The 23,659-nt window shown below is 38.5% G+C and overlaps 1 protein-coding gene across 1 annotated transcript in view; it reads left to right on the top strand.

Annotated features, from left to right (window-relative positions):
• COG5 (component of oligomeric golgi complex 5) overlaps positions 1-23,659 on the top strand; it is a gene marked incomplete at both ends in the record, with an annotated part of 114,786 nt that continues 91,127 nt past the window's right edge. The window contains 3 exons of the mRNA XM_080363321.1: positions 1-289; positions 15,753-15,899; positions 18,147-18,277. Coding sequence (XP_080219447.1) covers positions 1-289; positions 15,753-15,899; positions 18,147-18,277 — 567 coding nt within the window. The remainder of the gene's footprint in view (positions 290-15,752; positions 15,900-18,146; positions 18,278-23,659) is intronic.

The following is a 23,659-nucleotide window of genomic DNA, read 5'->3' as shown; positions in this document are numbered from 1 at the left end:
ATGCCGTTCTCACTGGTGAACCGTCTGATTCCTCTCAAGCCTTTGCTTGAGGAGCCAGCAAAGGGGGATCACTTTCAGGAGGAGGCAGTGAGAGAAGTGCAGCTGAAAAACGGCTTCTTAACCTTTCTCCATAAGGCATATCGCCTGCAAGTGGGGCTACTACAGCTTCCTTTGTTATCAGGCCCAGACTTCTCACACTGTGCCCCTCTTTCAGAAAATTGCTTTGAAGATCTGGCCCAGCTGCTACACGCTCTCTGGGAAAGGGAAAGGCAGTACTATGCCTCCGCGAGTACGTTGCTAGCTTGTGGCAATGTAGGACTGAAAATCTCATGCTACTTGTAATATATATCTATTTCCAGATTTTCAGATGCTACTGTCAAGATAATGTTGGAGAGTCTGAACTTTAAAGATCCCATTTAGTTCTCAGGACTTCTGAAAACCTTGGGAATGCAAAGCCAGGGTTCGCTAGAAGTCTAGAAACAGAGAAACCAAGTAAAATATACATCTCAATGTTGTTTTAAAACAAGTTAGAACTATGCCGTGGTTTTTTGAGGGCTGACTCATTTTTTGAGCTCTTGACACTTGCTGCTGCTGTTTGCCTTCTCTGTCATTTTCCAGGGAAAGAAGCAGTGGTTAGGTGCCTGTCTCCATCTTGCCATCTTCTGCTTCCTCTTTCCTGACCATACACCAGATTTTCTGGCTTTGCTTGGGCCAGATTGTGAGGGACGCTGAGACTCTCAGCAGCTCGAAGGGTTACTTGGAGAGTACAGGTATAATGAAGAACATACCTGCAAACAGTCCCTAGACACTCAAAATGTGGGTCCACAAAGACATGAAGCGTGACTATACTAAGTATTCTCAAATGTTCTGCTTTATCAGACTGAGGAATGTTTGTTTATTATTCTGGGTTTTTTTTTTTTCTCCTCTCAGAAATATTTGTGCATTTTATTAATGTCATTCCCTCAGTGAGCCCAGACAAATGCCCATCTCTCAGTTGCTATAAGGCCTTTGATAGTCAATTTCACTTTTTTCATCTCGTTGTATTTCTAAAATTGGAATTTTTTTCAGCCCATTTTACCTCTGCAACAGGCTTCATACAAAACTTTTCTGCCTTCCGTTGTGGTGTATGAATTTTGAGGGTTGATTTGTAAATATATGCCCATCCATGCCTTTTTTTTTTTTCTTAACAAGCCACTACTTGTTGTGGTTCATAGGACCATAGAATGGTTTGGGTTGGAAGGGACCTTCAAAGCTCATCCAGTCCAACCCCCTGCAATGAGCAGGGACATCTTCAACCACATCAGGTTGCTCAGAGCCCCCTCCAGCCTGGCCTGGGATGTCCCCAGAGATGGGACATCTACCACCTCAGGGCAACATGTTCCAGTGTTTTACCACCCTCATTGAAAAACAGTTCTTCCTCATGTCTAGCCAATAAATCGTATATGAGAAGATGGAAACCTGACATTCTCTAAATAAGACAATGAAGTTATTTTCCCATTTCCTGCTATCAAATACAAAATTTTATTATTGAAGCCTGATGCTCCTAAGGAGTGCTCTGTCTTACCTAGAATGCCTTTGAAGACCTGTCTGCTTTCCCTTACTCCAGCAATTTGCCTTGATCCCTAATGCTGCTTCCCAAAGTCAGACCAAGCATAATTAACTTTGTGGATGAAAATAAGTCTTAGGAGGAGTTAAATGAAACGTGAAATTGTTGCTTTCTGGGAAGGTTTGACATTTTGAAATCTGTTTTTTGGCCAATTCATGACAAATCTAAAACTATAGCAAAACAGAAATCAGAAGAGATGTGTACTTTGAAACTGGATAGGCCTTACTTGTTTTTTCCCCTTCAAATTATTTCATAGCATAATATGACAAAAGTAAAATATTTGTTTTTAATTAGGAAGCAATAGCTGCTTCCAAACAGTTATTAAAATATCTTATAAAACAATGCTTTTAGTTTTGAATTCTCATTTGTAACAGCATGCAAACATGGATTAAAAAATTAAAAGCCAGTGCCTTGCAGAGGTTGCAGTTTTCATTCTTAGTTCTTTTGTGTAGAAGAAAGAGAAACTCTGTTAAATATTAATTTTTTATATTTGTACTCAAGTAGTCCCTTGTCCTAGAGCCTTATTTTCTCTTCAGTGCTTGTTCTCAGTGATGGAAGGAGCTGAGGTCCATCAGGGCCATCGCAGGAGCCCACTGGTGGCTGTGGTGGCCGTCATGGGCAGGACCAAGCGCCGCTGATCCGTGGCTGCCTCTGCCAGGTTCCTCTACTTCAGTCGGTCCTAATATGCCATTTTATTTACAAATGTGATCTGTGTAATGTCTCCTGAAAAGCAGTCAGCTAATCCTGCCTTTTTAATTACTTACAATGACCTTAATTGGATCAGAAAACAGCAAGACATATAAAGTAGTAATGTAATAGAGCTTGCACAGTGGGAAGACTCTTGCTGTAAGCTGCAGCCAGAACACTGTGTTCCTCGACTGTCTCCATCTGCAGCGGCTGTCACCTGCCTCCCCACTCTGCCGCAGCCTCCGGGCCGCGCTGGTGCAGAACTCCGCTGCCATGCAAGTACCAGGACAGCTGTGTTCATGTACGATGTTCGGGAGCTGGCGCTTGTCAGTATTTCAGGCTCTCAAGCACTGAAACACTTTTGAACCAAGAATGGTTGACCAGTGTTGAGCCTCGGTGTAGCACTGTCTTGCTGGTGCCTCGGGAGTAGTTGGAACTTAAGGCCCTCCTGTTTGCCACTTTCTCACCATTTCAGCAATCCAGTGCTATGTGTAGTAAGTACACCAGTGTCTTCAAAACCAAATTGCGAATCTTTCTTCCTTTTCCAAAGGGCATTGTGCAGAGTGAGTAGTTACTCAGTGTAGCTGCTTCCCCTGGGAAATCAGGCAGACCTTCATATCGAGACTGACCAGTTACTGGTGGCTCTGGCTGCTTTATTGAAAGTTGGGTTGGGGGACTTGGTATCCTCGAGCAGCTATTATTGCTCTTTACTTTCTGGCCATGTTGAGCCACACAACTGAGAGGCTTCATCTGTATTTCTGTGTTACATACTTCCGAATTTAGAACTTTTAACATTTCCCTGTCTGGCCATTTCTGACTTGTTTTTTTAACCTTCTTTTTTTTTTTGTTTCTTTTTTTTCAAGTTCCAACACACAGAAAGGAATTTTAAACTATACCCAAAGTACTTATGAGTTCCTATATTTCTACAAATGTTCATGTTGCAATGTATATCTTTTTTTAAAAAAAGAGTACCCTTTCACATACTTAGTTTGCAAATAAAATGGCAAAGAACATAATAAAATCGATTAAGTGAATCAAGAGTTTTATTTGAAAGGATATTCACAAATATTTTGTTGTTTTCCTCAGCTGGTAGGAATTGCGACTTCATTCCTTGCATGGTACAACGAGTCTGTGGGAGCCCGGAGGGGTCAGGGTCGGGCTCAGTGCTGCGCTGGCACTGCTGTGGTTAGTGAGTGTGCCTGCCAGCTGTCCTCACTCTCTGTTGAGATTCTCACGTCAGAGAAGTAGTTACATAGCATGTGATTAATCTGTGACTTAACTTGCTGCCCTCAAGATTATCCAATGCAGAAGTGCATGGCCAATGCTCCTGTAGTAGGGTGAGGGTGGACAGGTCAACCACAGTGGCCACCACCCCCCCCCCCCCCTGTAAATTAGTTTAAAATGACTGAGGGTGAAATAGGATGGAGTTATATAAAATCATGAATGCCGTGGGAAAAGTAAAGAGACGTTACAGTCTCTCTTTTCCAGTACAGGCACTAAAAGGTGTTGAATTAAACTGTCGGGTGGCAGGTTCACAACATAAAGTTGCTGCTCCATGCAACGTGCATTTCAGTTGTCATGGAAAGCAGTGATTGCTAAACGTTTCCATGGGTTCAAGGAGTGATTTTATCGTTAACAGAAAAGAAACAGAAATTCAGGATTATCAAAGGTAGCAGTACTGTTGCTCATAATATTGCTAAACCATAAATTATGACTCTGTAGAGCTTCTTCTTTCCAAGTTGTGTGTGCTTGGGGCTCAGTACTCCAGCTTGGAAGATGAGCTTGGCCGTCCTGAGGGCAAATCAAGTCATGGAAGGCAATATCTGAGACTACAGCTAGTCCAGGAGCTCGTCTCTTAGGATCTGCTGGCGATTGTTTTACCCAGTTCTAGAGATTTTATGCTGCAGGGATCTCACAGCAACATATATTTGACAGAAATGAGTTTTACATATTAGAATTGCAGATGTTGTCATGTTTCCAGTCCAGACTCTGTGCTACTGCTGCTTGGTTTCCAGTATTCAACTGATAAGTGGTCATAAGTCTATTAATACCGATAATTTTGAAGATCATTGATAATCTTTACTTAATTTTCTGCTTAAGATAAATAGTTATTTTTACTTCTTGATTTTTATCTTTTCTTGGCAAAATACACTTTCTGGATGTTGGAAAAATGTGGTGCAGTGTAACAATTGGGATTGGGTTCCTATAAGAAAGTTCAGTACATACTATTGATAAATTGTTTTTCCCCTGAATTTTTAAATTAATTTTTATTTTAAGTTTTTTCCCCACTGAAGGAAGTGTTTAATTTAAACAAGGGTAAGGTTCGTTTTAGAGAGGAATCTGTTTCTTTCCTGATCTTGAAATAATTCATAACTATCAGCAGTGAATTTCACAAATTATGCTTTGTGAGACTTGAGAAAAATCTGCTGTCAGGCTAAATATTGTTTAGAATTAGAGGAAGAGTAGTAAAAATTGTGATACAGACTCATTGTGTAGTTATATGATTGTATGTTTTCTCAGTTTTATTTTTAAGTATTAAATTGCTAAACATCTTTTATCCTTAAAGCAGCAATTTTTTTTGTCTGTTCAACTTTTTGTGTCAATTATTAGATATAATTGGCTGACAGATGTAGGTAGTAATAATTGGCTCATAGATAATTATGTAATTCTACAAAGACAATATCAGCATTATTTATTTAATAACAATTATTTTCTAAATCAAATGTTATCACCCATCTGTTAACAATTTGTGTCTTTAACAACTGAAAGACTTGCTTGAACGTGTTTGCTTCCTTGGATATTGAGTCTTCAAAAAAAAAAATGTTCTTGATATTTTTAGCATTTAGCTCATTATTTTGAACTCTGCTACCAAAGACATTAATTTTTAATTTTGTCTCTGTATGGCATTAATGATAGTAGAACTCAAACTTGTCATCAGTACCACATTTGAGAAGACTTAGCTCTTCCTTTTTGCCTGTTTCAAAATAACAGAAGAAAACTATGGTTTCTGTTTACATTGATGTTTAATCATATTAAGAAGACAAGTCCCTTTTTATGTGAAATCTTAATTCATGGTAATTTTCAACCTTCATGTGTGTACTTCCTAATTTTAACAATATGAATATGTTTTTCTTGGAAAAAATTATGGCCAGTATGCATGAGAGATCCCAGACTAGTAAAGATAAATCGTACTAGTCTTTCATGTCGTTGAGGAGGTAGCTGTGGTGCCGCAGCTGTCGGGAGGCAGACCCGAGGCAGGAGTTGGGGTTGTCCCCTGTTGCCTCATCTTTGGGGAGCAGCCGAGCAGGTTTGCCCTTTACAGGCCCTTTTGATGGTGTCTGGGGGCGAGCGACGGCTCAGGTTTGTCACCTGGTGGGTCTGGAGACTCCAGCGGACGCTACAGGGTGGGTTGGGATGGATGTGGCATTTCCCTCAGCTTCCTGGAGTTCTTGTTACTGCAGGAACAGCTAAACATTATAGCAAGTGATAAGGGTGAGACTTGTATTTTACTTATTTGTAGCTACGTAATTTTTTACCAAATTGCAACAAATCTGGGCGAGGGGGAGGAAAGTATTAAAGCTGTTTTATTTTTTCAATTTCACTATCCAAATTGTACAAGATAGAAGGTATTAAAGCATCATCAGAGGTAACTGCTGTCAGTCTTTGTGTCATGGTTAGATATTTTATATTTCTATTGGGAAGTTGAAAGGCAGGCACCTGTGGAAGGTAAATTTAAATGCAAGTACTTGGAATCTGAACACTTACATTCAGTGGGGCTTTCAAACAACATTCTTTTCTTGCCCATCTTTTTAGTACTGTTGCTAAGTTTTATTATTGCTAGAAGAATTGGTGAGAATTCTGGCAGACTGAGCAGATTTCTGCCATAGGCTGATCTCTTTATTTTAAAAAGGCTGTTCGGTTAGAGATAAGACATATTAGATGATATTTTAAAATTTGCAGTTATGTTCAAGTTGTCTACAGAAGCACTCTGGATAATACAAAGTTCAGTTTGCTCTTCCACAATGTATTTGAGGTACATAAAACCTGTGTGATTTATAGCCTATGCAACATCTGTTGACTCTAAAGATGAAAAAATCAAGTAAATCTGCAGCTAATTGCAGGAAGTTATTGATGGTATGCCAGGGTAGAGGTGGGAGGAATTAAATATGCATTTATTAAAGATACAAATTATGTATATTCTAAAGTACTGAGGGAGTTAACATAGCTGATACTAAAGAAAATGCAGTTCAGCTTTTGCAGAAATATTTTCCCGAAGGTGTGAGTATGAAAGAGGTGAACAGTGGGTGTTGAAAAGAGGCAGGAGAGACCCAGAAGGAGAGAGGAATATGAAAGAAATCTTTGCAGCTTATATATGTAGTAAAGAGAAAAGTAGTATTCCTCCTTATCCAGGGGCCAAGCTAATAGCATGATTTTTTTTTTTATAAATTTGATTTTGCAGCCCTCTAGCACTACTGATCTTAAAATACCTCCTGACATTTACAAGTACGATAAAAACTCAAAAAAATGTAGGATATATCTCACCAAAATGAAAAAAATGAAGTGCAGCTTTTGATGACTAACTCAGTAAGGTAATTGTAGACTTGTACACCTTAAGTCTGTGACTGTCCATATATACCTTTATCTAGATGGAAAAGTATTAAAGAATTAGGTGATTAACACACAAATGAACTAACATCTCTTCTGCCCCCCTTTGAGGGCACTGATTCAGCGAGGACTCAGCCATCTTTGCCATCTCAGCAGCCAGTGGGATGTTGGAAATCAGTTATTTTTGACTAAGATTTTTTGAAACACATCATCCATTTTCCTTCATTTTCTTTTATCATTGCATGGCTCTGTTGCAACATGGCATGGTACTGATGGAAACTGAATCATTGTACCTTTACATAATGTTCTATATTGGGAGATTCTACCTAGCTATTGAATGATAGCATGTTCATAATACTAAAGCTGCCAAAAATACTGGTATTTTCAGGCCAACATGTAAATGTAGGTTATCTTTTACATCCATCTACTCATATTATGCTTGCTCTCATGGCTTTAATTGTGATGCAAACTTAGGTAAATAAGATAGAGCTGAAGTCATATACCTTTGTTTAGATGAGTCCTCATGTTTGTTCAGGAAAGAGAGGGATTTCCTCAGCCGCTCCAGTAATATAGTTGGAAAGGCATAATTCCTTTACATGGGTTTATGATGCAGTTGCAATATATTTTCAATGCAATTATCTCTTGCAGATATGAGAGTACATGTCTTTTCATCCTGCTTCATTTTGATACTGATCTGATGCTCCATTTCAAGGAAGACTGCTTGTTGTTCACCTGTTGAGGTTTTAAGAAACATTTTCCTGACAGCAAAAATCCTGATGAATGTCTGCTTGAAATTTATTAAAAACAAGCTCTGTTCACCCCTTTGTTTCCCAGTTTTGGACGCTCTACTGCAATTTGAGCAGAAACGCGGTTGGCATCGGTAACGAGCAGGCGGTGCAGTGCTATGGGCTTGGGTGGGGGTGGGAGGAAGCTGCCCAGGTGGAATGCAGATGGTGGCATTAAATTACTCTTATAGATTGATAAGACCAAACTGTATGAACTGATTTGTATTTTTATCCTTTCACAAGTTACATCCCTTCATATTTTTCTGTATCTTATATTTGAGCATGCTATCATTCTCATAGCTTTCAACCCATAAGTTTGTTTCATTCGTAATCCCCCACCTGACCTTCATCTCTCTTCTATTCCGTATTATACCTTTCTGTCCTCCTTTCTGTTTCTGTCTTTTTCACATATGCTGTACACATTGCTTCGCATCTGTGATGCTATGAAGTCTGTTCAAAACAGAAATAGGACAACTAGATTTTTACTGCAACGTTCTTTTATTTTTACTTAGCTCCAAAAAAAGCCCACGAGGGGTATTGATTTGTGAAGGTATTATTGCTTTATTGGCACAATAAATATTATTTTGAAAGTCCATGTACATCTGAAGAGCAGTTCCTTGTCTGTGCAGTGTCTAAATTAAACTTCAATTACTTTATTATGGTGAAGGGTTTTTTATTTTCTGTTTATTTTCAATGGACAATCTTAATTATAAGAATTAAATGTAGCCTTTATGAATGATATAGATATTGTTTTTGTTTTCATGATTGTAACTTTTACTCCATGTTATGGACCTGCTGTACTTGTAATTTATAGGTATCAGTGTAAGAAATTTTCTTTTGAATATTTTCTGATTTCTAGGCCATAGCTCAAATGCGATATTTAGGATGGAGTTTGTTTCAGATCCATCCAAATGCAGACGAGGAGTGATATGAATGTTACAGTTCTTTGGGAGTCTGTTATCACAGAGAATTTAGGAAAAATGCAGTTTTAGTTACTAAAAATGTTTTGAGAGGTCTTAAGGAACGTTCTCAAATCAGCTTAATTTGAGGGAAAGCTTAAGCTCAGGCTGATTTTTAGAGTTCCAGATCTTAATGTTTCACACTTTGCCAATTTAAATTATATTCAAAACTAATGTGTGCATTCACAGAATCACAGAATGTTAGGGATTGGAAGGGACAGGTAAACATCCTCCATGGGTAAGGTGTATGGTACCATAAATATGGTATTCTCCCCAGATGTCTAATCAGAATTTCCTGTGCTGTAGGTTGTGTGTCTGGCCTCCTGTCCTGCCCATGTGCACCTCTGAGAAAGATCTGGCTCTGTTTTCTCCTGACCACCTGTTAGGCAGCAGAAGGCAGCAGTTAGATTTCTTCTTAATCGTCTCTCTTCTAGGTTAACAGACTTGGTTATTTCAGCCTCTCCTCTTACTCGTGGGCTTCAATCCCCTGTCTTGGTGGTTCCCTGTTGGACTCAATCCAGTTTGTCAGTGTCTTTCTTGTACTGGGTGGTATGGAGTACAGTGTCCTTTCAAGTGCCAAATAATAAGAATAATCGCTTCTTTCAACCCACTGTCTATACCCTTGCTACACCTGGTCCAGTAGATGGTAGGATGCCTCTGCCGCAAGTACATACTTCTGGTTTACGTTCAACTGGCTCGGTTTCTGCAAAGCTGCTCTCCAGCGGAGGAGCACCTGACCTGCTGGGGTGCACAGGGTCGTGCCATCCCAGGTGAACAGGCCTTAATTTGCTTTTGTTGAACTTTATGATGTTTCTGTCTGTCCATTTCTCAAGGTCACTGAGGTTCTCCAGCGTGGCAGCCCTGCCCTCCCGCGTACTGAGCACCTCCCTCAAATTGCTGTCACCCGCAAGCTCACAGACGGTTAATTTTGTCCCATCACCCAGATTGTTAACAGTGATATTAAACAATATCAGCTCCCCTTTGAGCCTGTCAGGCCAGGCAGCTGAGGAGACAGTGGGGAAAACAGCACAGAGCAGCTTTAGTGGGTCTTGGTTAAGTGAGGTTGTGAGTCTGTGCTCAAGGGTGAGGGGGAGGCCTGGGGGAGATCTAATGGTGTGTGGGTGGGGGAACCTTAAAGGAGTTCAGCAACTCCTGCTTTAGGCCTAAGTGAATGTGGGAGTCGTGTGGTATAACTTGTGATTAGACCTAAGTAGTGTTTGTCTTGGCGTGTCAAGCTATTTTCTGAATCATGGCATTTTCACAGGAATGTCTCTAAAATATGGTGCTCATTGTTAAGTCAGTGATGATGGTAAAAATAGATATCAAACTCATTTCCATCAATTCCAGATCCTGCCTGGCATCTGATTTCCAGCCCAGAGAGCAGTAGGAATTAACTCTTCCGTCAAGACAACTTAAATGCAGCTTTAATATAATATTAAAAATAGCTAGTCAGTCTTCCTCACTACTCCTCCAGTATTCATATCAACTTTGGGTGTGTTTTTTGAGTTTTATGCATGCAGTCTGGAGAGAAACAGCAAGTTTCTTCTGTAGATAGGATTGATCATAGATGATAATTAAAGCACTATTAAATGTTTTACCACGAACCATATTCCTTAAAAAACTCAGCTGCAGTAATTTGGAGGAAATACAGCTGAATCCAAGTGCAGGATGACAACTCATTCCTTCTTATTCCAACCTGACTGTAGGCCTAAAATTTTCCCCTTTGTTTTAACATGCTAGAAAAAGTTCAATTCTTTCATACCTATGTGATCTCTAAAATTAAAGTGTTGAATTCTCAATTTTCTTCTGCAGTAAAGCTTTAATCAGATAAGATAATGCCTCGTCATTGGAAGTGTTCAAGGTCAGGTCGGACAGGGATTTGAGCAACATGATACAGTGAAAGATGCCCCTGTCTATTGGACTAGATGATCTTTAAAGGCCCCTTCGGACTCAAACCATTCCGTGATTCTATGATAGTACAATATAGATGATAGGTCTGTTTTACAGTACAAGATAATTATCTGTATTTGAATGAGTGGTTCAAGTTTTGCTCTCTTCGAATCATGTGCTATCCACCAGTTTGGTTTTGGTACTGTTGACCTCATTTTTCTAAAACTAAACCAGTCTTGGCATGTGATTGGTATAAAAAACTGAGAAGTGTTTTGCTTTGTTTTTATTTTTAATGTCCCCTTTCACTAGGGACATCTATAAGAAGCTATTATATACCTGGTTGTGTAACACATCCTATTTCCTTTTCTGGACTCAGCCAGCAGGAGCACGTTAACACGCTGTCCGAGCCAGCAAACTGAAATACAGCGCCATGGGCCCCACTCGGCTTCTGGCTCCAGCAGGACAGTTGCACCTCGATTAATGTTGCTCAAACAGCTGAAAAATGAAACCTTATATATTATGCATACAAGCAGTTAGTTTTTAAGATTGTAGAAATTTGCTAAATAAAGATCAGTTTTCATAGGAACTTAATGGTGTTTTAGTGACAGAGATTTTATTCTCATTTGTTTCACTGAGCAAAAGAAAAGTTGGAAAGAATCTTGTCCTGTAGAAAAAGGAAGGAAAAGTTGCAGGAGTTTTGTAAGTAACTGGTATCTTAGTAAAATAAAAATGTATTCCTCTTTGTGAAAGAATTCTTGATATCTGCAGAAAATTTTAAAAATTTATCATTTAAAATTTTAAAAATTAATCACTTTGTAAAGCATATCTAAAATGTATTGCATATTGCATACAGCATGTGGTATAGAGCAATGACATTCTTATTTTGAACACTTTAAAAAGCACCATAATCTATGCAGTTTTTATAGGAATAAGCATATTTTACTGAAGAGCTCATGTTGCATAAGATGGCTGTAAGATATTGTTTCATAGTAACTGTAGTAGAATCTCTTTGACTTGATTTAAAGGCTTAATATAATCCTTTCTTCAGCAAGTGCTTTGGTGACTGATGCAGACTGTGGGGCAGTGATTTCAGCCTATGCGGAGAATTAGTCTGATTAAAGAAGAGCATGGAGAAAGGTTCTTTTTGGAGCCAGTAGCTTCCAGTCTAAAGACCTATAAATGTGTCTGCTCTTGCCGTTCTCCATCTGCTCTGTGCATCAATTGCAAGAAAAATTTGAGTGACTCTAAGAACCAGACTATTGTTCTTTAAGTTCAGGGTGTTTGCCTATTCCACTTAGAGAAAAAAGATGTAATATCAAATGTTAGGTTGCTTTCACTGAAGGGTGAGCATTGGGTTTCTGCTGAGGTATTGGAATCTCAGGCTCTTTTCTAAGACTGGTTTTCATTTCATATTACCTGCATTGATAAAAATAAACAAATTGACATATTCAGGCGCATTAACATCCGGTGTTGTTGGGGCAAACAGGATCTCCTTCCTTTTCAGTAGCTAGTGCCATAACTAACATTCCCATTAGGACTGTGGGAGTTTCCATGCTAGATTAGATTTGTGGCCCATTTGAATTAGTAAATTACTTTGAGGTTTCTTAGAAGCAGATGGAAAAAAAATTCAAATAGGTCCTCAGCAGTTCTAACAAATCAATCCACTCATTTTGTTTGTTTTGTGCTTGTATCTAGGCACTGCTGGAGGACCAAAGACTAAGGGTTTAATAACCCCTTTCAAAACTGAAATTGATTGTCATTACTGAATGCTTCTCCCTCGTAGGAAAGATTTTATGTGGTTTTACAATATCTGTCTAGTCCCTTCTAATTTTGTGTAACAGAAATAAATACTGCGAATAGCAGATTCATGAGCATCTTCTACCAATGCACCCGTGAGCTTCTGTGGAGAGGGGAACTTGTGTCCTGCACGTGGGTTCCTGCCCTCTCCCCGTGCTCGTCCGTCTGCACCCTGAGTCAGAGGAGAGAATGGCTTGACGTGAGAACTAACTCAACAGAAAAACTCTTACGAGTGCTGAAACTTGGAGGCTGGGGTGGAGCGAAAGAATGGGGCAGCAGGTTAGGGGCACAAAGCTGGAAATCTGTTCAGGGCAGCCTGTGCTCAGATCAGCTTAAAGTAATAATGACATTGTGGTTTTACTCCATCTTGACATTCTTTATTTTTAATATGCTATTTCTGATGGGCACTTTCAACCCATTTGTTCTGATGCTTAAATTACCTCTAGAGAAATTTTCAGTACAAATGCTGTGCTGCGTGCATTGTAATGTTTGCGCTGTAGCAATCTTCTGCAGTATTTCTTAATCACGTTTTGGTAGCCTCTCATCTTCTGCATACTTAAATCTCAGCAGAATTCTTGAGTATCATTTGGACCTGTTGACTTTTTAGAATTTAAATTATTAGTTTCTTCCAAAATTGTAATTTTTCTTCATTATGGAAAAAGAACAGCCTTAGAGTACAAATATCACCAACGTTTTTCTATAACTAAGACTGCAGAAGCAAAATGAAACAAATGACGCATGCGAAAGAAAAAAGCCACAAACCTTCATCAAGCTGGCAAACAAAAACCTATGATTTTGTTTTTATCTTTTAATTTAGAATTTCAGGTTTGGCTTAATTTCATTTAATCCCCTCCCCCCAAATGAAACACCTCTTCATTTATCATTGGATTCTTGCTACTTATGCATTGGGAGGGGTGGTGCTGATCTGAGGTGCTTGCCCCTGGGGAATTCACTTTAACTCTTCTGATTTCCTTCTTTCCTCTTCTTTATTAATGTCACTGAGGTTACTTCTCAGAGCACAGAAGGATTTATCTTTTGGCTCAAGTAGCCTCTTGAGTGATGCAGTCTAATCACGCTGGTTTATTACTGACCTGGTTTCCTCTTTGTTGGTGCACCTGATTGTCCTCAGTAGACTTCTGTTGTTTCCCTAGTTTCTAGCAGAAGCTCAAAATCAACTCAGCCTAAATAAAGAGCATAATACAGCTTTTAAAAAGCTCATAGGAATGCTAACTTCATAGTTATCTTTTTTCCAAAACATGTTTTAGTACCTACAGAAAGTTTCAATTCAGATTTTATCCTATCTTCATTATATATTATTATAGAGCAATATTTGAGGTCAAAAAATGAAATAATGTAGTAGAAAGATTCTACGTTGTTGAGCCACTTATATTAAGAAATACTAATTGTTTTGCTCAGAGTATTTTTTATCTGTCTAATGTACCACATGCATATTGGATTTATCTCTTGTCTAGTAAACTTCTTTTACTTAACTATCTGGGAAATGTTGGTTTAAAAACTGCATTTTTAAGTAGCATCTCAGCCAGTGGATTAGAAGAACTGTTCAGGTTTAGTAAATCAAGAAAATTTGGAATTTTAATGACCAAAATCTTTTTTTGTTTAAGAAATATAAAGTTCACACCCTTTGTTAGGCTGAGGTAGATTATAAATGTCACTGATTCCTGGAGCTCACTCTATTCTGCCTTGACATATAGTATTTTTGTTCGGGAAGAGGATTCAGCAGGCAGTCTGTATTTGAAGTCCTTAAAAAGTCATTTCCAGCTGTGCTTTCCAAACTTAATAAGGTGTGATAGTTAGAAGGGAAGCAATACCAACACCTTATGGGAGAGTTACAGATTGTCTTTTATGTTTATGAACCTATATAAAGAGGTAGAATTATCAGAGGGACGGGAGGTGGAGGGATGGCTGTAGGACTGTATCTCCCTCCCCTAATTTCCTCCTGGGCTCCACTGAGCAGAACTGACCAGTGTCCCATGCTGGTGAGGGAGATGCCCATCCTGGCTGCATCCAGCCCTGCCGTGTGGTGGTACAGGATATTTAGGTCCTAATTAATTTAAAGCACACGTCTTCTCAAAGTTAATAAAATGTTATATTTGTGCTTTTGAAATCTGCTGAGATAGAGCTGTCAGTTATAAATACTATACTCACTAAATCTCTTATGGTTAGCGTAGTAAGGTTAAAGCAGAAGGAAAGCTGGCAAGTTTTAAACTGGGCCCCAGTCCCCAGAGTCTGTGCTATCTGGGAGATGAACTACTGTGTCTGCTTAATTCCTGAGAAGAAGACACGAGTAGCTTATGGCCCGTGTCACCCTCACCTCTGATCGTGACTATGGTCTTATCGACTGACTGCGCACAGCAAGAAACAGAATAATGATTGCACAGGAGCCTGAGGCAAAATCCTACATTTGCTGGTCCCTGGGTTAATAACTGGTAGTAAAATTGTTGTATTTCATGTGGCGCGGTTTCTTTACTAGCTAAAATATTCCCCTGCAATATTTGCGATGCACCGTGGCTCTGGCCATGGTCTGACCGCCCCTGTGTCAGCTGCCCTTCTGCTGGGTGTCGTTGTGCTGTCCGCGATGGCAGCATCGCTCCTGAGAATACGCAACTGCAGAGATTCCTAACATTATGTTGTCTGTTTAGATGACAAAAACTATCCAAAGGCACATTTCCTGCCTGTGTTGCAGCTTCTGCTCTCACATAGGAATGGCAGGAAAACACTTGCAGGTGTTTCTGCTGCAGACCTGCTGTTCCTAGGAAAACTGCTTTTGCTTTCACTACAGTACAATACGATTGCTGGGGCTTCCCTACAGGTTAGAATAGCAACTCAGAGCATCTGTAGCAGCATGTCTAGCCACTGGACCCACAGAAAGGCCCTCTGTTTGGAAGTCCTGCTGAAATGCATTGTCTCAAAGTATTTTGCTAGGATTGCAGGAAATTTGGAGCGAAGCTGCACATTTTGGCAGTTTAGCAGGAGGTGGCTGCCAGTCTGAGGCGCAGATGGAGGTATTTGGATAAGCTGAAGCAGCGTGGCCTTTCTGTTCCTTTCTTAAAACCATCAGAAGGATTAGATTTTTAGCATTTAAAATGGCTTAATTTCGATTTTGAGATAAGGTACAGCAGGGAGAAGCAGTCTCTTTTTTAGTTCTCTTCCACAAATTTTTCTGTGTGTTTAGGAGATCAGAACCATATTTTAATTTTATTTTGTTTAAGCAGCCTGCGGTTGCGGAATATGATTTAATGATATAAATGAACCCCGTAGCAGATCTTGTATTTGTGGAGTATGTAGATCTTTGGTTATATTTGCAAGTTTTTAAACCACATGTTGCCAAGAATTTGAAAGCATTTATTGTGGCAGTAGGCTTATTCTGTGAGTAGTTCTTTGCGCTTTTTTTTTCCTGTACAGCTGAGAGGAAGGGGTCAGAAGACTTGTCTTCATATTCAACATACTTGCTCATTGAAGCTGGTGGGAGTTTAATATTAGCTTTAATCGGTTCATATGCAAGGCCCCTTGTAGATATGCAGCTGGGTCGCAGTGTAAAGGTGCGAGGAGGTGATGGGTAAGTGGGGCCGCTGCAGCCCCTGGCAGTAGGGGGACGTGCTGTCCTGCTGCTTGGCTGCCCTCTGACTTCTCTAATCCATTTTTAAACAAACACATATGGCCAAAAGCATTTGCAGGCCTGTTCTTAGTAGACTAAAACCTATTAGACATACTGTACTGTTAAGAGAGCTGATTTCCTTTACGCCTGACGAAGCTTTATGTAGTACTTCTCCAAACTTTTTGTTTTGTTTTCTTATGTGGTGGTTTTTGTATGCAGGTACAGGGATGATCTTCTCTGCATAGCTGTGAAGTGACTCACTTGGAATATTGTGTTCAGTTGTGAACATGTGGTTGCTAAAATTAATCTGAGGCTTAGATTAGTTTTTTTGTGAATAAACAAAAATACTAGGCTGCTAAAGTGAAAGGTTATTTGTCAAAGATTTAGAAGTTCAGTTAGCTTAGGTGGAATTTAAGTCCATGCCTTAATGAACTTACTGGGAGGACATAAAAGGAAGATAACTTCATTAGGAAGTTGTAGTGGGCTATTTAGAAATAGTGGAATGTTGTCTGATGGTGGAAGTGTCTGACACCAGGTGAAATGCCCTGGTCATTATTTTGTTAGTTTTATTGGTTGTTTCAAAAGCAGCAGTGGAAGACCTGCCTGATTGCGCAGAATCCTGAAAAATGTGTAAGTGAGTGGTCCTGTGTTATCTTGGAGATAAGCAGTAGTGTAAAGGTCTAGGCTACATTGAGATGGGGAATTGGGAAGGCTTAAATCTAGAAAGATAAAAAAGGAATGGAAAAAAAGAAGAATATTTTAACTTTGAATGTTCCTCAGGTTCGCTGGGTACCTTCCTAGGCTGCCTTTTCATTTCTCTGTGGATCTAATCTAAGGCACCCAGACATGTTCAGAAGTGTTCGTTTTAAAAATTTGATCGTCCAGTTCCCACCTAATTTATGTTGTAATTCAGAGTTTTAAGTGGAGAGGTGTATCTGTTCTTGGAAGAGCCTAAAGCATTAGATATTCTCAGGTTGTGCTTTCAAATTCCAGTAATATGGATTTCAGAGCAGTGGCCATAGTTGGTTTGATTTGCAAAAATGTGCCATAGTTACGGGTGTAATTGCATAATATTTGAATTATTTGAGTTCTAGCCAAATGTAAGCTGTAGGAAGCTGAATATACTGTTCTTGCATTCCAAGTGAGTGTTACTAACAAATTGAAAATACCTGGTAAGAGGCATCCTCCAGCCCTTCTTTCACTAACAGGTCAGGTTAGGAGACCAAGATTGGGCAAAGAGCCAACGGGAGAGAACTTAGATGTCAGGGACCTCAGGGAGGGCGAAAACCTCATTTTTACTCCCTGGGTTGTGTCTTAAATCTAAAATTGTCTCTTGTGAAAAGCCTAAATTATCCGAAGAGTAAACTTTATAATGTTGGCCCCTTTAAAAGAAACTAATTTTGTCTGGGAGAAAGGACGACACATATTCACATCTCCTTTGATAAAGGGAGATGAAATGTTGGGTTTTCTACGTGCTGGACTGCTCTTATTACTAGATGACTATTAGTGAAAGATGAAGTGATTTGGCCAAATCTATGTAGCTAGTGACAAAAGTTTGAGTTTGAATAACTTTTCTAGCTGCGTTCTCCAGTCCAGCCCAGTAATCTGTAGATACCCTTCTGATGGTGGTTTCCCTGATTATAATAAATTTTGTGATGTTTCTGTGGTCAAAAATGAAAAAAAAAAAAAAAATTGTTTTGTTTTCTTGCCATTCTTCTGTGTTTGATCCCAAATGTTTAGAAGTGCAGTTTAAATATATGGAGTATAATGTAAATCTATTAATGCATAATACACCTGGAATTTCAGATCTTGGAGTAAATTTTGCTTATTCAAAGATTAGAGGTTAGAGAAGTTTAATTGTCTGGTCAGTCCTTTGGGACAAGGAGATGACTTGTTGCCCCTTCCTGCCCTGTGACTGAGATTCTGGAGTTCCTAAACCTCACACTGTGCACCTCTTTGGCAGCGTTTGGGTCTAGAGAAGTGCAGTCCAGTGAATTCAATGTATTCAATAGCCAGATTTTCTTGAATAGCAATCTTTTGATTTTGAGTTTTTTCTTGTATAATACGTCACTTTGACGTACTGTATTGTCAAGTGTTGTATGGAAAAATGTCCCTTGGAAATAACTGTAACTTCTAAAATATTTTAGCGTGTTTAAAATGTTCCATTATTCTGTGCTTATCAGTGTTTTGTTGCTTTGTAGATTACCTTTCTCAAGGGATAGACCTGTCTGGAATAGAAGTAATTGAAAATGACCTGCTTTTTATTGCAAGAGCTCGGCTTGAGGTGGAAAATCAGGCTAAAAGGTTACTTGAGCAAGGTGTGGAGACTCAGGTAAAATACACTTCCTTCTTTATTTCCTTTCAAGGCTCAAGTGTCAAAGTGCTCTGGGCTTGATTTCCTTTGTTTTGTGTAGCATTGTCTAATGGAGATGAAACACGAAAAATTCTTACTTGAGAAATTCTCACACATGAGATTATCCAGAGAAATTGACAAAACCGAACTTGTACAGTATTTGCAAGGATAAAAGTTTGCAGGATCTGATCCTGAAATTTAGAAGAAAGTAGGTGCTGGTATGAAGAGTTTAAACACTCTGATAAAAGCTTGATGATTGATAGGACTTTGCATCAAGCACAGTATACTACATTGCCAATACTGCCAAGCTTTTTAGATAAATCTGAAAAATGCGGTTTCTTAAAACTGTAAGAAAATTTCTACATTTTAGCTGTACAGTAATATATTAAAAAGATTTGAAAGATTTCCCATTAAAATTTTAAAGGGCGTTTTAAACTTTGAGGTAAACATTCACTGTAGGGAATACCAAAACGAATATGCATAATTACATTCATCCATACTAAATGTAATTATCTACATTTTTAATGACCTGGCTATGTCTATTATTTAACTATTTGTAGCATCATTAGTGCTGTCATCTTGCCTTTTAAAAATTCATTCTCTCTTGTCTATACTTTTTAGTATCCTTTTAAAAAAAATAGAATTTTAAATCTCCATTTCTACAGCATGAGGAGAAATCTGGTACAAGTTCCTATCAAATTTGGATGTTAAATTAGGGAACAAGGGGGATTAGCACAAGACAATTTTATGCTCTTTGTTACCAGTGGTTAAACTTACCAGTAAGTCAGTATAACATTCATTGAAGGTTGACATGAAAGTAGAATGGAAAATCTCTTTATTAAATTGGCTTGGTTAGATAATTGAGGATTAAAATTATCAATATGTCTCAAACTTTTACTTAGACCTCTCATTTCAAGAGATTTTCTGCAATAAGAAGTCATGATTGTGGTAAATACCTTTGGCTCTTTACTGATAACAAAATGGTAGAAAAAATAGCTCGTTTTTTACTTGATTGCTGTTCAAATGTTGAAACACTTGGTTATTTGAGCATGTTGCCAGTGTGTGATTGGGCTTGTTACAAGCTATGAAGCATATGTGATGTTAAATAAAGACTGAAGAAAGATAGGGCCTAAGAAAAAACAAGTGGACATTTATTTTAAATGTAGCAAAAGTCTTCATCAGTTTGTACTCCTTCTAGTTTTTCATGTCAGATTTGACCTTCTCTAATAATTTTCTCTTCATATTAAGCACTAAAACGGAACTGACAAAGAAACCTTGGGGAAATCAATCCCACTCCACTTGAAAAGTAGACAGATTTATTAGATGTTCCAGGCTGTATGCAGGTAATCAAGAGATTATTACAGTATGTGCCTGTTGTGCTTTAGCCAGGGGCCTGTTTCCAGCTAATGGAAGATTGTTTGGAAGAACATTATTAGTGCTTAGTCATATCAGAAGTGGGGATGTTTCCATGAGGAGGTGTTGGCCTACGCTTCACAGGTTTGTTGTTGGAGATGATTCGCAAATTTAATGTTGAAAAAACAGTGTGCTTTGGAAAACATGCATGCTTGCATTGCTCGAGGAATCTAGAATTTGAAATATGACTAGCAGATAGTGTGTCTTTTGTTCTTATTATTGTAGCTGTGTGTTGTATTGACAAGCTGATTTATTTTTATACTTTCCAAGCCCTGAGGTTTCCCTCAGGAGGGCCTGGGATCTTCATCTTTTCCTCTGTGTTTTGTACCACAGAATTCCTCAGATGGGGTAGCATCTCTTCTGGTAGCCAGCTCTGTACCTTTGAGAATAGTGCATCTGTGCTTGTCCAGGTGGTTCTTCAGTTATTTGATATTCATATTTGCAATTGCAATTGTAGTTCTCACCTTTGTTTTGATCTACTGTGTAAGTAATACATGAGATTAGTTGCCTACATAACAGCGAGCTTATTTCTATATTTCATCTAGCACTTTTCAGCAATGCCTTAAGAAGAAAGTTAGTCTTATGTCTCCATTTAGGAGGACTTCAGTGTCCACGTGGAAGAGAAGCAGGGAGTGGAAATAGTTAACAAAAACCCAAATAAACAACAAAAAAACCCCAACAGCAAACAGCCTATAAGTATCTCCTCTTAAGCACAAGTCTTTAGAATTTGGTGAATGTCTTCTCTAGAATTCAGCTTCATTTTTCAGAGGTGCTGCTAGAAGTTACTCTGACAAAAAGAACAGAGCTAAAAAGTTTAAAGTGCCCCTTTCAACATTTTGATTTATCTCCTTTGTTTAGGTAAGAAACAGTTTTTGTTATTTTGATTATTTATTTAATGATGTATAAGTCAACATGCTAATGAGCTGATCCCAGATTCTTCAATAACCACCAGCAGCAGCATGTGAAAGCAGATACATTGTCTTTTTCTCAGCATTGTAATGCACATTTTTATTGCATGTCCATCACTGTAGCATTTGTGTGTTTCTCAGAAAAAAGAAATCTCTTTCCCTCTTCCTTTAGACGTGTGGCATTAGCATTGACTGCTTCAGAAGTAAAGTCCTCCACTGATATTCCTGGTAGTATCTTTAGAGCTGCTGTCTGGGTGTAAACTAGAGGTGTCTGGTAGCATGTCTAGGCTTAACAGGCTTTCACAGAGCTGCCAGCCACGCTTGTCTTCCTAATCCTTTTAGAAAGGGTAAGCCCTCTTTGCTCTTATTGACAAAAGTAATACAAATAATACCAAACCTGATCAAGCAGGGGTACCAGTGGCTATGGGCAGGTTGTTTATTGTCATGTATGCTTTGTGGCGCACTCCTAGTGAACAGTGCACAGATTGGTGCTCTTCTGTGACCCACAGAACAGTATCAAGAAAATGGATTCAGACCCCGTCCTTAGTGCTTAGTCCCAAACTCCTTGGTAGCTTTCCTTGGTGCTGGAAGCAGGTTAATGGCAGATGATAGTACAGAAAGCAGGAGAGGCTGCTTTGAAAGAGATAGGTCTAGAACTTTATTAAAGCCACCATTCTAAGAGAAGAGACAGCACTGTTTTCTGCTTTGAAAAAGAAAAAAAGAGGTATATATCCAGCTTGCAAGCACCTGAAGCATCCCAAGCATTTCTTTTGCTCACAGGATGAACCCTTGACAGAGGGATCTAGATTGGCTCTTGACACCACTTCACCTCTTTATTGAACAGCATTATATTGTGTAAAGAAGAGATGAATAATAAGAAATCACTTGAAAAAAGAGAAATTTGTTACATTTACCATAGGTCAATTCCAGGCAGAACAATTTTGCCAGACACAGTGTTGTGGTTGCTATACTTGCAAAGAAAAAGATTTTCTCTGCAATTTCGCTCATGCCGGAAACACTTTCTGCTACATATTGTCATTCTTAGTGTGGGACTTTTCTTCTTACAGCTGGCGATGCCCCAACTTAGTTCCATCAGGTAATTACAAGGCTGGTAGCATTAGGAGCCAGGTCACATGTGTGCAGAAAAGAGGTGCATTTTCATCTCCTCCATCCCTACTCCTCTGCAGAGGAAGCCCTAGTTCTGAGCTGAGTTCACTGCTTTAACAACAGATGTGTGTAAGATGGATGGATTCTCACATATATGTACTCATATATATGAATTGGCTTAGGAACTTTTGCTCTTACTTTTGACTTTATCGATACAGACTTTACTAATTAGTTAGGATAATGGAGAGGACTGTGGTATCATTAAAGATTAATTAATATATAAAATATCCATTTAGGTCAAACAAGACATGATGTGGAGATGAGAGTAGAACTCAGATTTCCTTGGGTTTGCACCTTTTGTGTATTATGGAAACATTCTGTATCTTTGACCACAGTTAGTAAAATTTTTCCTTATTTGTCTCCTGGGATGATTAATAGGTGTCTGACTATTTTGTTTGAGAAAGGTTTTGGATGAATTATGTGATGTTTGTCACCCAGTTTATCTTATTTAAGATGTGGGCAAGTTTATTTTCCTGCCCCACATGGGTCTGGAGAGAGTTAAATTCACTGATAATTCACTGAAATTGCTCTGGTTATCATGTAGTGAAGTTTCTTGATCATGTTAGAGAAAGCAAAAAATACGTGAAGCTTAATAACTATGTTTTGTCAAAATGAATGTTAAATTTTGCCTGAGGTTTTTCGTTTTTTTTTAAATACACTTCTCCCCCCGAAACGAAGAGTTTTTCTAATTACAACCTCATGGAATAAAGAAGAAAAAAACCAACAACATAAATTCTGCTTCTGCAAAATGTTCAAATGCTGGATTTATATACACAGGATGAAGTTTTTATCAGTACAATCTAAACAAAAATGTCTCAATTAATTTCAGTGTAACATCTTTATACTGTTGTCTCTTTGAGCATATTTGTGGGCATTTTGAATTTTCATATTTTAACTTACCGAGTAGAATTTGTTTTGTTTTGCATTCTTTTTGATACTGAACCTTTCGTCTAAGTTGTCATCTCTGGGACAAGTGTAGCATTTTTTTTTCACTTTACAAAATTATTAACTAGATGTAGATGCATGATTGTTCTTGATAAGACTATTTAGCGCCTGAGAAAAGTGATGGATGAAGTATTTGCATAATTAACCCAGTTGTCTGGAGGTGATTATCAAGAAGTTGCTCAGTTTATCTCAGCTTAGGGTTCCCTAAGCTTATGTAGAACATCTTGCACTGTTATGGCAAATCAGTGAAATTAATCTGAAACCTTTCATAGACCAGCATTTAATCTCATGTTGAGGATCTCTAACAATAGCTCTTCTTTATTATCCCCAAGGGATTGGAGGGTAAAGTATGTGAATAATTGACCATTTTTGCAGACATCATCATCAAGAAGTTCCATAATTTCTTTCATTTCAGGGTCCTCTGACCTCAGTGCTTAGTAGTAGAAATACGACTTGCAGTTTTATGGCAAGATTGGTGCTATTAGTCTTAAATCCGTCATAGGGCAGTGTTGAATGTCAAGGATCTTAAACAATACATGCTCTTTATTATCCTGTGGCAGCATTTTCCAGTTGTGCAAATGCATTTGTACATGATCGAGATATTCAGACACTAGGAATGGCTGCATTGGGCTCCCTTTTTCACTTTTTTGCTGAACTTTTAAGAAGGTGATATTGTTGTGTTCTTGAGCTACTTGTATTATTACTACCAAAGGCATGGGTGACTCTTGCAGCACTACTATCTGGGCAAGGTCCTGGATCTTATTTCTTGTTTTCCATCTTTCATACTTTAGCAAGAATATATATTTCACTGAAATACTCTTTTTTCTAGATTAGTTTATGGTGTTTTAACACTTTTGATTTAAATCAAAGAAGCACTTGCTAGTTTTCACTACTTTAGTGTCATCTTCAGATTTGAATACTTTAGAGT

This window comes from Nesoenas mayeri (genome assembly GCF_963082525.1).
Source record: "Nesoenas mayeri genome assembly, chromosome: 1".
Taxonomy (NCBI): domain Eukaryota; kingdom Metazoa; phylum Chordata; class Aves; order Columbiformes; family Columbidae; genus Nesoenas; species Nesoenas mayeri.
The sequence above is the reverse complement of the archived record's forward strand: the minus strand, read 5'-3'. Positions and strand labels throughout refer to the sequence as shown.